The sequence below is a fragment of the Passer montanus genome, unplaced genomic scaffold (genome assembly GCF_014805655.1).
Source record: "Passer montanus isolate IOZ18808 unplaced genomic scaffold, ASM1480565v1 scaffold116, whole genome shotgun sequence".
In the NCBI taxonomy this organism is placed as follows: Eukaryota; Metazoa; Chordata; class Aves; order Passeriformes; family Passeridae; genus Passer; species Passer montanus.
The window spans coordinates 645,595-658,636 of NW_024358278.1; the positions used below are offsets into that span (position 1 = coordinate 645,595).

Here is a 13,042-nt window from a genome sequence, read left to right on the forward strand (position 1 = left end):
TTGGGATGGGTGTCCTCTACTCCCAAGCACACAAACCTTTCACCTGAGCCAGGATAACTACCAGAGAGCAGAACTGAGCCCTGCAGCAAAGGGACAAGCCCACGTTTAAATTGCAGCCAGCCCTGGGAAGGCGATGCTCCGATACTTCCAACATCTGCCAAGGCACAGCTGCCAGTCTCCAAGGCATGTGAAATGAAAGTCCTGGGATACAAACCGAAGGCTGCCAGCTCAGGTTCCTTCTTCCACTTGCCCAGGGAAGCAGGAGGGTTCAGCCATATCACTGTGTTATGCAAGAGCAAGTCCCCCATGGAAAGGTCGGCCACCTGCCAACACCAACACAGGCACAAAGACAAGGGCTGGAATCAGCTCAAGGAACCTGATGGCAGTGTGCAGCTCAAGGAAACTTGCATGAAGTCTAGTCCTGAACAAAATTCCCCCCCAGCAAACTTCAGGAGTATTTCATCAGCTGACTGCAAACAGATGCATGAAAACCCTTAATTAACGAGCATAAATTAGGGTCAGTTAAACTCAAGAGTCCAGCTCTTGGAAGCCAAGGTCAAAACCAGATGTTTTCTTTGCCTTTTGTTCCCCTTTGTCCCTTTTTCTCCCTACCAGTTTCTTTGTGTTTTGCTGGAATATTTAAGCACATATTCAGTCTGGGGTGAAGTTTAGGGACGGCATCGGGTGCAGTGGCCGAAGCAGCCCCTCCCCACAGCTGCTGTGGCTCTTGACCTTGCCCCAAGGCTCCTCTTTGGCCACCACATTGCTGGGAACACACTAAGAAAGGAGTTCCCAGCTGCTGGGAGGTGCAGCAACCAGACCTTTGGTGCCCAGAGTGACAAACTGAGGGGCTTGACCTTGCCCCAAGGCTCCTCTTTGGCCACCACATTGCTGGGAACACACTAAGAAAGGAGTTTCCAGCTGCTGGGAGGTGCAGCAACCAGACCTTTGTCCTTATGGTGCCCAGAGTGACAAACTGAGGGCCACCCCCAGTTCAGGGGATGTTATCCCATCCCTCCACCCTCCCCTCAGTGAAGTCTGAATTCACTTCAGGTCTTCGGCTGAGCTGGGATTTATCTGTTTGTGGCATGATTTACTTCAGTGGCACAGCAGAAAAGGTAAATACTGGATCCTGTTTAACAGGCACCAAAATAACCCTTTCCCCTCTAAATCTGATTGTTACCTCTTTTTTCTCCCCCGTTTGCTCCGCTATGAGTTGGTCAAACACTGCCCCATATTCTTCATGGATTTTCTGCATTTCATTTATGTGGCTGGCAACTTTGTTCATGGTTTTGATGGCCACTGGAAGAGAGGCAGGGGATGAGCAAAAGGGAATTTTGACCCTCTGAGAGGAAGGGATGGGGGCAGGCTCAAGAGCAAGGTGAGCCAGAGGAAAGTGGGGTTAAGTCCTTACCATCAAGGTGATAATGTTCTTCACTGTCCACGTCAGTGAGAGCAAAGAGCTCCTTGAGCAGGAGGGGGTATTTGAGAATCCTCTGGATGGGTTTGATGAGGTAAGACTCCAGGGTGGAGGAGTGCTGCCGGCGTGGGTTCTGGGCGTCCAGGAACGCCTTGAAAGCAGTGTCTGTCTTGGCTGCCAGATTCAAGGGAAGCCATTGATCAGTGACAAAGCATTGCTGCTGCCCTGAGAAAGCAACTTTTCCAGGTTTAAATTGGTTTATCCGGAGGCATTTTGTGAGGAAGTGCAGATTTATTGGGCCTGCAGAATTCGATTTACGCCCTCCAGGATTTGAGTCACTGCCACTCTCCCCGGATGTGCTATTTAGGATTTCACAGCAGGCATCCACCTCCAGCATGGGCAATTTTAATTGCACTATCCATGGCAGAATCTCCTGAGTGGGAAGGGCCCCACAAGGACCATCCAGTGCAACCCCTGGCCCTGCACAGACACCCAACAATCCCACCCTGGGCATCCCTGGAGCTCTGTGGGGCTGTGCCCATTCCCTGGGGGGGCTGGGCAGTGCCAGCACCTCTGGGGGAAGAACCTTTCCCTAAATCCAAGCTAAACCTGCCCTGGCACAGCTCAGCCCTTCCCTGGGTCCTGTCCCTGGTCATGGGAGCTGCCTCTCAGGAGGAGCAGTAGGTACTTCTGGCCTGGCAGCTATTTTAGAGCAGCACAAACTGTTTTAATCATCTGTTCCCTCTAAGCCAAGTCTCACTTTGGACATTTGTGAGAAGTCACTGCTTCTAAGCCATGGTGCACCCACAACATTGGCAAGTCTGGTTCTTGTTACCTCATTACACCTCCAAATGCAGCACTGAGTCACAGCAACCAGCAGGAGCTGGTGAGAGGCAGGAGCAGAAACTGAGGCTAATGCACCAGATTTTGGGAGCACAGGCAGACTGGACACCTGACTGCCATCATCTTTTCTACCTGACTGCTATGAATTTACAAAATTGCCATTTTCTCTGTTGCTCCCTCCACTGGAGCACAAAGATGGAAGGAAGGAGGAGGTGGTATTTATAGACACACAAATTATTCAGTGCAGGAGCAATTCCACACAATTGCTTTTATTGGAGTCATGTCCCCTGCCGGGGTTGGGGTTTTTTTGCAGGCAGTCACCTGATTTACATAAAGTAACTTGAGTTTCAAATGCAAAAGCCACTTGCACCTCAGCTGAGGACACCAAGTGATACCTGAAATATATTCCCAGGCTGTCGAAGAGATTTACCTCTGGAATGGAATTTTAAGTTCTGTTCATGCCATAATTCAAGCACAACACTGTCTCATTTATAAATACAGTCAGCAATGGAAAAGAAAAGCAAAATAACCAGATCTACCTGGTTTACAGCTTTAACATTAGGGTCCAATAAAATAATGCCAAAAGAAAGCACAGATGTGACTAGCAGCAAATAATTTATTTATGTATTCCACAGAGCTGCCAAGTATTCTTTGCAGCACAGGGAATAAAAGTTTACTAGCAGAAATGAAAAAAGGAAAAGTGCACAGAAGAAACCCAAACCCCAAAACAACCAAGAAAGAAAAAACCTCAACATTTTTGACTGTCAGACATGCAGATGTTGTTTGAAAAACCAGAGTTCCTCCCTCAATGGCATTGCTGCTACAACTGGAAGCATTTGTTTAATGTCTTGGCCAAAAAGGAATGGCAGGAAGCCCTGGTAGCTCCCTGAGATTTACACTTCCACAGGGGAAAACATCCCTGCGAGGCAAGCTGGCCCAGGAGCCAGACCACAGGGCTTTCATCTGCAGCCCAGCAAGCCAAGCTCTGCTAGGAATTCTGCCATGGACACTTCTCAGGCAAACTGGAGTGAAGGCAAGAGGAAGGAGAGAGGGCTGAAATATCTCGCCAGCTTCCATAAAACTTTCCCCCAGGCTGATCCTCTCCTAGTGTCCCACCACACTGGCTGGGGCTTCCATGGGATTGCCACCAGCAAGGACTCCTGGCACAACCCCCAGGAGGATGCAGAGGTCACTACAGAGCCAGCACCCCTGGTTCCAGAGCACAGTGACCCCTCAGCACAGAGCCAGAGCCACGATGTGATTCCCACTCGGGAAACCTTCCCAGTGACTGGAAACAAACCCAGCACAGCAAGGGAGAGCAAACAAAGGGTGGGGAGAGAAAAACTGCCAAGCAGGGTGAGCCAGCTCTGCAATGAGCTGCTCAGGTGTCACCATGGGGTGCTCCCACAGCACAGAGCCCTTCAGGAGCCTCTCCAGACTGAGCTCCCTGCTCCAAGGGCTGCTGGAGAGCAGTCAGGCATGGGTGTGCCCCCAGTCCTGCCCTCAGAGCTTTGGGGTGCAGTGACCACAACCAGCACATGGCTGTGACAACTTGCTGGATTAAGCCCTTTTCTGACCCAGAGATGGGGTAACTGAGAGGCCTTTTAAAATCTTTGGTTCCATTTTCAGTCTCACGTGAAGGGTGAGACAATACAGATGTTATAATTCAAGCCTTCACAATCAGAAGCCAACTATTTCTAATTACAATACACTTTAAGTGTTTCTTGCCCTATCAGCTTTTGTCACACCATGCTGTAAAGGCCTTAAAGCCAATCATCTAAAATTATCCCTCATGGGTCCTACTACAATCCACCTTTCATAGTTCTATTTCTCTAAAGTATCCAGTCTTATTTCCAAACGCATCCTTTAAAACTCATTTCTAGCTCCATTTCTCTGTCAACAATGTCTGTCCCATTCCATGGCCTCACTAAGTCAGCATTTCTTATCTCAAAGTTTACAGACAGATGTATACTATGTGAGCCTTCTGTCAGGCTTTGAGAATTCTCTACAAATCCACTTCCCACAGCAACTCTGAAAGGGGCTCTTACCTTTCACCAGGACTTTGGGGACTTTTGTGTGGCTGGCACAAAAGGCACTGTACAGCTTGAACCTGTCAGCGTAGTACAGGAAGGATCCACCCAGGGAGAACAACACTTTCTGAGATTAAAAGGAGAAAAAAAATTAGTAAAAAGGCATTTAGCTACTTGCCTTCAGCCAGGTCGTCTGAAGCTTGCATCCAGCCTTTGGAGGACAGGAGAATTCAGCTTTAGTGTTCTTGCACACCAAGACATCAGTGTGGAGTGAGCCCAGGGAGGCACCAGGATGGTCAGAGGGATGGAGCAGCTCTGCAGGAAGGAAAGGCTGACAGAATTGGGATTGTTCAGCCTGGAAAAGAGAAGCTTTGGGGTGACCTCACTGTGGCCTTCCAGTGCCTGAAGGGAGCCAGCAAGGAAGATGGAGAGAGCCCTTTACAAAGGGCTGGAGTGACAGGACAAGGGGGAGTGGTTTTAAACTAAAGTAAGAGTAGGTTTAGATGGGATATTAGGAAGGAATTCTTCCCTGTGAGGGTGGGGATGCCCTGGCACAGGGTGCCCACAGCTGCCCCTGGATCCCTGGCAGTGCCCAGGCTATACAGGGCTCGGAGCAGCCTGGGACAGTGCAAGGGATGGAACTGGGGGATCTTTCAGGTTCCTTCCAAACAAACCATTCTGTGACTCCATGACTCATCCACCAGGAAACAGGCCCAGCCCTGGTGTGTGGATCCAGCCTCTGTGATCAGCATCACCAGCCAAGCCCCAGCCTGGAGGCTGCACTGACTGCATCCAAAACCCTCAGCAATGGCCACAGGGGGACTGGATGTGTCTGACCCTGCAGTGGATCAGGGCACTGAGGAGCTGCAGGCAACACCCATCCCTCACAAACACAGCCAGGGGTTCACCTGCCTGGAAATGAGGTGGTGTTCAGGGTCAACCACCATCCCAAAACACCCTGGGAACCAGACAGCACACGTGGGCAGCTGGGGACACTGAGGGGGAGAGGGGAAGCAAACTGCAGAACTGAAAGCACAGAGCCCCACACTTCACTCCCACCCAGCTGCTTTCAGACAGGGCCCAGGGCAGAACTGAAAGCGAGCTGGGTGCAGGTTTGTGGGAAGAGCTGGACCAGCAGCACTCGGGAGATGGAGTTTGCCTGGAAGGACCTTCCCTGGCACTCCTCCCTTACAGCTCAGAGCACACAGGGGCCAGAGGAACTATTATTATTATTATTATTATTATTATTATTATTACTACTCATCCTGTCCTTTACCAAGGTGAGTGGTGCTCAGAGTCAGAGTGGAACTCCCCAGAGGAAAATGATTCCATCATCTCCTTGCCATGCCTCCACTACCAGTACCACTGCGTTAGACACAAAATGAAATCTGGCTCCACATCCCCCTGGGTTTTAAACGAAGCTCACAGAGCTGCAGTTGCCATTTCTACCTGTGAAGATGCACACCTGCTGAAAGGCAGAAGAGTTTGCCACCATGCACTGAAAGGGGAAATACAAAATTCCATGTATTGCTCTGATCTGTAGCCCCAGAAGGCTTCTGAACATGAGACTTGTCAGGACAAGGATTTTATGTAACTTTCCATTTCTAGCATTTCCTGACAGCTGAAGGCAAGAAATCTGGCAGAAGGGCAAGAATAGAACCAAAAAGCACATGGTTTCTAGTGCTCTATATGGCTAAATGCAGCATAAACTACAATTGCAGCAGAATCATTTTTCAGCAGCACCAGCATCAGCTGAAAATTCATCTTAAATGGAAGAAGATGCAGGTTTTTACATGAACAGTGGCAATAGTCAGGAAAATAGGATGCAGAGTGTTAAAGGTTTCCTCAAAATTTAAACAATGAGATAATGCAAATAATGTGGTTTTAATATATAAAAGTGAACAATTATTACCTTAAATTGCTCAACTTTTTCAAGCTTTTCCAGGTCTGGAACCAGCCTTACTCCATCTTCCAGAGTTTTCAGGAACTCTACCTGGAATGCTACCATTTCAGTCAGGTTCCCAAAGAGAACATCCAGCTAATAAAAGGAGAAATAAAAGCAGAATGCTGAAAATATCACTTTGAGGCTAAATTGTGTTTTCTAGAACTGCAGCAATTCCCAGTGCAATTGTAAAACAATGTGATGTCAGGAAAAAACAAGCTGCAGCCATTACTGAGCAGCACCTTGATACTCCACTTAACCCATTATTTGAAAGAAATGGAATTCAGTGAAATGGATTTCACACAAACAAGGCTCAACATACCTCATCTGGTGTGAGGAAGGTTTCTTTCTGTAGAGGCTTCAGGTATCTCTCCATCAGACAATTTAAATCCTAAAAATTCAGAGAAAGATTCCCACGTTGGTCCCTCAGACTGCCTGTGGATGTTTGCTGAGGTGGCAAATGATGCTCACCTGATCTGAGGACTTTCCCTTTTTACACACAACACGAAATAGCTGGATTTCACACCGTGTAAGACAGCAAAAGGAAACATTCACACATTTCTGGTTACAAAACCAGACCTCAGCAAGCAGTGACTGCAACCAGCCAAGCCTAACAACCGAGCCTTTGGAAATGCCTTAGCTCCGTGGTTGGAGTGACATTCTAGGAGCAATATATTTTATATATAGACTATATTTCTATCATGGAAATGAATGCAAGTTCCCCAACAGGTGCAGCCCAGCCAGGGAGCAGGGGAGCCTTGCAGCAGAGCTGAGGCTGAAGCCCTCACCTTGACGTAGGTGCGCTCGGTCTCCAGGAGCTCACAGATGACCTTCCTCAGCTTGTCTGCGTCCGTGAGCTGCCTCATGGTGCTCAGCTGGGGCCCTGCACAGTCCTGGGGGGGAGCACTGCAGTCAGAGGGGTTCATTTCATGCAGGCTGCGACAGAAAGCTGCGACCTGCTCTGTGCTCTTTGGAGAGAAGGGAGAGGAAAGAGCAGTGGTAATATTGGAAGTAAGAGGCAGAGGAACAAAGGGGCTGAGGAGGGTTTGCAGCTGAGCAGTTGCAGTTTGGGGACTTCTCAACAGGCACCACAAATGTCTACTGGGTCTCTCTGTGACTGAGGATAAAAAAAAAGGAGCTGCAGAACTCCTTTAATTAACTGAAGTGCTGTTCAACTCTATTCCTGGTCTCAGACACATGTGAATTTTAATTAATAAAACAGGCTCATCCAGCACTTAAGACAGACAAACTCAGAGAGAAGCCCAAGAATTGGGAACCAAAAATGCCTGTGCAAACAAAACTCACACCCTGGCAGTTCCCCAGCCGGGGCTGCAGCAGTGCTGGGAACAGTTCTGCTCACAAACCACCCAGGCTGGGCTGTGGGGAAGCAGAGCCTCCCTGCCAAAGCCCCTCCAGGCTCCAAGCAGAAACTCTCTGGGCAGGCAGCTGTGTCCCTGGGCTGTGTCTGGAAATGTGCCTGCCAGGGTGAACTTCTTCCCCTGAGTGCATTTCCCAGAGCTGCTCCACCTCCCTGCCTCCTTTAATATTTAATCAGCTGCCTATATAAAAATGCAGTTATCCTCACTTCACCCCCTCGTGTTAGATCATTTCCTCCCATCTTTCAGAGTTTGGAGCAGGAATAGTCTCTGGTGTCAGTGACGACAGCCCCAGGCTTCCAGGATTGCCACGGCAGCCGTGGGCTGGCCCCATCCCTCCTGGAGACCTGGAGGGAAGGAGCTGCTCCAGGGACCACAGCTGGCCATCCTGCCACAGGACCTCCATCCAGGCTCAGTGATTCCCCAGCTCTGCCTCTGCAGCCCCCAGTTCAGGAATTTCCCCATGGAAAGGGTGGCCAGGGCTCCCAGGCAGGTTTGGAGTGCCCATCCCTGGAGGTGCCCAAGGAATTCCTGGAGGTGGCACTCAGAGCTCTGGGCTGGGTGACAAGGTGGCGATTTGGCACAGCTCAGACTCCATGGTCTCAGAGGTGTTCTCCAACATGGGTAATTCTGTAATTCTGTGGAACAACTGACCCAAAATCAGCCTGATCAATCAGAGAAGAGAGCAGAGGAGAAAAAAACGAACCAAAAATATTTTTGAAAAAGAGAGAGTGAAAAGCACATTCTCACCTTGCAGTTTGGAGACAAAGCTCTGCCCCTGGGACATCACTTCACTCCCACCCACTGGCAGTTGTGATCTCCATGTTTTCTAAGCCATGCAGTCTGCTCACACAGAGCTATTTCCTCTCCATGCACCTACAATCCATGTTAGGACAGGGAAAGATTTCCACCCCCTTCCCTTAGAGGTCTCTTGGGGCTGCAAATGCTCCCCTGAGCTGCCACGGCACAGCACATGAGCAAAGATGCTCATGACACAAAGGATCCTTTTCTTCAGGACACTCTGGTAAGCCAGAACTCATTGTAACTGGCTGTCTATAAAAAAATGCCTTTTGGACACACTTCATTCCAGGGAAAATATTCACCTTCAGTTTCTGAGGATTAGCTCAGATGTGGAAGAAAGGAAAAACATTGCAAGCTGAAGGCAGGAGGAAGCAGTGAGTTGGACCAGTCCATCCCCAACTCACTCTGCTCTGTGTCACTGAGATTTGAGATTTATTAATCTTAATTATTCAGTAATTCCTGCTGTTTCTCAGCAAGGTTCCACCCATACTTAACGTACTTTTAACTATAAAGCCCACCCAAACTTTTGGATTAGATCTGCATCAGATTTCAGCAGGAGTGACCTTGAGCCCAACAGCCCCAAACCCTCCAAGGGCAGTGGGTGAAAGCCTGGCTGCAGCCAGGTTAAAACACCTTCCCGAGCCCCCTGCTCTGCTGGAAGGCACAGAGAGCTGACAGCTCAGATGTGATAGTCTCAGACTGCAGAGACCCAGCACAGGCTTTGCTCAGCCATGTTTGGCTTTGCTAGCACTGCTTGAGGCACACATGCCCAGTGTTTTACTTTAATATCTAAATGTACAAATAAATCCAGTTCTAATGAACAGAGCACAATCTGGAATCAAACCCCAAATAAACCAAATGTTTAAGCAGCTCCTGCCTGCCCCTCTGCAGATCCCCCCATCCTGTGCAGGCTCCTGCGGGGAAAGATGGGTCACCCAGAAAAAGAGAGAGCGAAAATCCGCTCGGGGTGTGAAACACCAGCTCAGCACTGAGGCTGAAATAGCTCCCCGAGGCGTGTGGCGTGCCCCAGCAGGAGCACAGACACCCATATGGCAGGAAGGAAGTGAGGAGCACTTCCCAAAGCCTTATCTCCACTTGTGCACGCACACCAAACCGCTGGAGGGCTGCAGCCACAGCCAGCCCTGCCTGCCCACACACCCCACACTGCCAGCACAGTCACCTCCACAAGCCTGTCCTGCTGCTCCGCTGACCAAACAGCTGTGCTGGTGAGCACACCTCAGTGGGAAGCTGTCCCCAGGTGTCCCCTCCAGGCTGGGGGCTCCTGGCCACCGCAGAGCCCTGGGAAGAGAGCAGCACGTGCTGAGCTTTGTATTCTCAGCAAGGGATGCAAAGCATTGGCTGTGCCTGTATAATCCTTCAGGCATAAACCACTGACCGAGCCTGGGACTGCAGCAGATCCAGCTGCACCTAAACCCCGCTGAATTTAGCAACTCAGAGGGTCCTTTGTGACCCTCATCCCTCAGTGGGAGGCTGCAGTAAACAACCAAGTGAGCCTCACCACCAAGCCTTGTTAAACCACCATCATACTGACCAGCAAACTCAGTTACCTCATCAGCCCATATCAATAAAAATATTGAGGTTTCTCTCCTAGAACTGAAATGCATGACTCCACCTGCAGCTTCATCCCCAAGCACAATCCTGTCTACCCAGTCTTCCCTTTAAAAAATCCATTTCCAGACACAAAGCAGGCACACACTGCACACGGGGGCTTCAGGGCACAGCTATTTTGGTGAAAACTCTCAAGCAGATTTCACAAAAACCCCTCTGTCCCCATTTTCCCATAGAGAGTGGATAAGCAGGGAAGGTCTGCAAGAGAAACATCCTTTTATCTCCCCGCACCAGCTCTGCCAGCAGTGACAATGACAGCACTAAACCAGGATTTCTCATGGGGAATTACGGCATCACACTTCAGGCACAATCCCGAAGGCAATCCCTTCAAAAAGCTGAAAATGAGCCTGAGGGCTGCCACGACAGGAAAGTGGAGTTCACAGACATGAACCCCTCCTCGGGAAGGGGCTCAGCAGAGCAGCCGAGCTCCCACCCTTCCACGGAGGAGGATGGAGGACAGCCACAACCCGGGGCTGCTGCCCGCAGGGGCAGTGCTGAAAGCCATTTCCTGCTTGTGAGAGACACCCAGGTGCCCGGGCATCAGCAGGGCACCTCTGGAGCACCCTCCAGCAGCAGTGCCCGCCCGAACAAAGCCCACCGACCCGCATCCTTCCGGCACGGCAGCCAGCAGCCCTGCAGGGATAAACCAAGCGCAGGACAATGCCCCGAGCGCCAGTTCCCAGCCCAGCCCCTCGGACCCGCTCACCAGGTACAGCATTCGGAACAGGGAGTCCCCGTCCCTGCCGGCGCTCTCGCTCCGCACCCTCCGGCTGCCCCTGCGGAGCGCCGACATCCCGGGGAGGCGGCGGGGCTGTCACCGGGCGGGCAGCGCGGCCCGGGGCCGCACATCCCCGGCGGCTGCGCCGGCTCCTGCTCCTCCCGGGCACCCTGGGATGCTCTCCGGCTCCTCCCGGGCTGCTCCTGCTCCTCCCGAGATGCTCCCGCTCCTCCCAGGCACCCCGAACCGTTCTCCTGCTCCTCCCGGGCTGCTCCTGCTCCTCCCAGACACCCCAAGATGCTCTCCTGCTCCTCCCAGGCACCCCGAGCTGCTCCTACTCCTCCCAGGCACCCCGAGCTGCTCCTGCTCCTCCCAGGCTTCCCAACCTGCTCCTGCTCCTCCCAGACTCCCCGAGCTGCTCCTGCTCCTCCCGGGCACCCCGAGCTGCTCCCCCCGGTTGCTCCCCGGGGTGTGAGGGGCAGGGCAGCGCCCTCCCGGTCCCGGCAGCCCCGGTTCCCTCCCGCGCCATCTGCTCACCGCGTCCGGGGGTCCGAGCCGGGCGCTGCTGGGATGCGGAGGGCAGCCGGGGAATACCGGGAATAGCAGGAATACCGGGAATATCGGTGCCCGCTGCCTGCCAGCCCACGGCTCGGGAACACCGAGCAGCGCAAGGAACACGGCACGGAATGAAAGGAACTTGCAAGAGCCGGCTCTGCCGCTGGGAAAGCGACCCCGCAAATCCCCCTTTTAATCCCGTCACGTCTACTGCAGCACACGGAAGGTTTGGAGACTTACGCCGGTCTCGAGTAATGCTGCAGAGAGCAGCCGACCTACTTTTCTTGGAAAAAAAATCCCTCCAAGAGGCACGGGCGTGCACACACAGAGCCCATCCACGCTCCCCAAGCAGCACTGCTGCCAGGTAATTGGCTTTACTGCACAGGCACGGGTCTGCAATTAGCAACAGGGAGAAACCGGTGTCCTGCAGCAATTTTAACTGCTGACACTTCTTACACATCCCCAGGTACATTCAAAGGACCACGGCAGGAAAGGAAAATACACAAAGACTGATTTTGAGATTCGGTACAGCACCCATTTTAGCCTTTGGCAACGTGCAACATCATCTACAACCTGCAATTCATACATTCATTTTTCTGGGTGCCCCCTTGGAACCTCAATACTGAAAAGGCCAAAATAATCAGGTCACCACCAGGGCAAGTAACCACTGAAGAAATTCTGGTGTGAAATGTTTCTGATGCTCTGTTGAATAGAGGCTGGCAGAGGGGTATGGCCCCCTGTTTTACAAACAGCCTGAAATTGGTGCTAGATAAAAATAAGCCAAAAAAGGTGGCAGAGAGCAAGCTGTCCTTTCCCCCACTCTTCTCCCTCCCAGCTCTCTCCTCCCCTTGGCCCCCACATGAAATGGGGACAGAAAGGAAAGGCAGAAGTCCACCCCAGAGCAAAAACAACCTGTGGAAAACCTCAGGCCAGGGCCAGCTGCCTGGCTTGAGGAGAAGGGCTGCACCTGGAAAGCGCCTCGCTCGCCACCCTCCACCGAGATGTCACCCCAAGAGATAAGAGGTGAAATTAGATAGGGAGTGAGTCCAGAGAGCAGCAGCTATCCCACACCACTGACACCTCAGCCCTGGAGAAGGGTTTCCAGTATTTTACCAGAGCAGACACTCATCTTTCCTTGTTCTGTATAATGGAACCATTGCTTTGACAACAGCAACAGAGAAGAAAGCTCTGCATTAGCAGGCCTTTAGGATACACAGAAGACAAGTTCCTCAGAAAAAGGGAGGGCTCCTGCTGCACCTCCAAATCCTTCAGCACCACCACAGCTCGGAGGCTTTTGCAGATTAAGAAGCAAAAGCACCACTCCTGAGCAAACACACACCCACGTGCACACATGCTGCCCTGGGGGAAGGGACAGAGGCAGCCACGGACACCAGGAGGAGGAGGAGGAGGACACATTCCAGTGCCTCCTGTGCCACACAGCCCCCTGCCACCTGCCTGGCAAAGGCAGAGGGGCCCAAGGCCAGCTTTTGGTGGGATTTGCCCCACTTACCTTCACACAAAGCCTGTGCTACGAGAGCAGGTGAAGGCGGCTGGGCACCTCGCTCCTCTCCTCTTCCCATCAATCATTAATGTGCCCTGGCATCTCTTTGCTGCCTGGAGAGCCAGGGAGCTTCCTGGGGAAGCTGTCCCTGCTGCAGTGTTCCCTGGGCAGGGATGGAGCCCTGCCCGCCCCAGGAGTGACACCCCAGAGGCTGCTCTGGGATCCCC

The 13,042-nt window shown here is 51.8% G+C and overlaps 1 protein-coding gene across 10 annotated transcripts in view; it reads right to left on the reverse strand.

Annotated features, from left to right (window-relative positions):
- Positions 1-13,042, reverse strand: part of TIAM1 (TIAM Rac1 associated GEF 1) — a 150,959-nt gene that overhangs the window by 6,430 nt on the left and 131,487 nt on the right. For 7 of the 10 annotated variants that reach the window (XM_039697027.1, XM_039697030.1, XM_039697029.1 and 4 more), the window contains 7 exons: positions 7,024-7,203; positions 6,558-6,626; positions 6,206-6,331; positions 4,312-4,420; positions 1,415-1,594; positions 1,184-1,302; positions 215-323 (listed from right to left, as the gene is read on the reverse strand). In XM_039697027.1, coding sequence (XP_039552961.1) covers positions 215-323; positions 1,184-1,302; positions 1,415-1,594; positions 4,312-4,420; positions 6,206-6,331; positions 6,558-6,626; positions 7,024-7,203 — 892 coding nt within the window. Of the gene's footprint in view, positions 1-214; positions 324-1,183; positions 1,303-1,414; positions 1,595-4,311; positions 4,421-6,205; positions 6,332-6,557; positions 6,627-7,023; positions 7,204-10,747; positions 10,976-13,042 lie in introns of those variants that run through there. The other 3 variants (XM_039697034.1, XM_039697032.1, XM_039697031.1) reach the window with 3 other exon arrangements.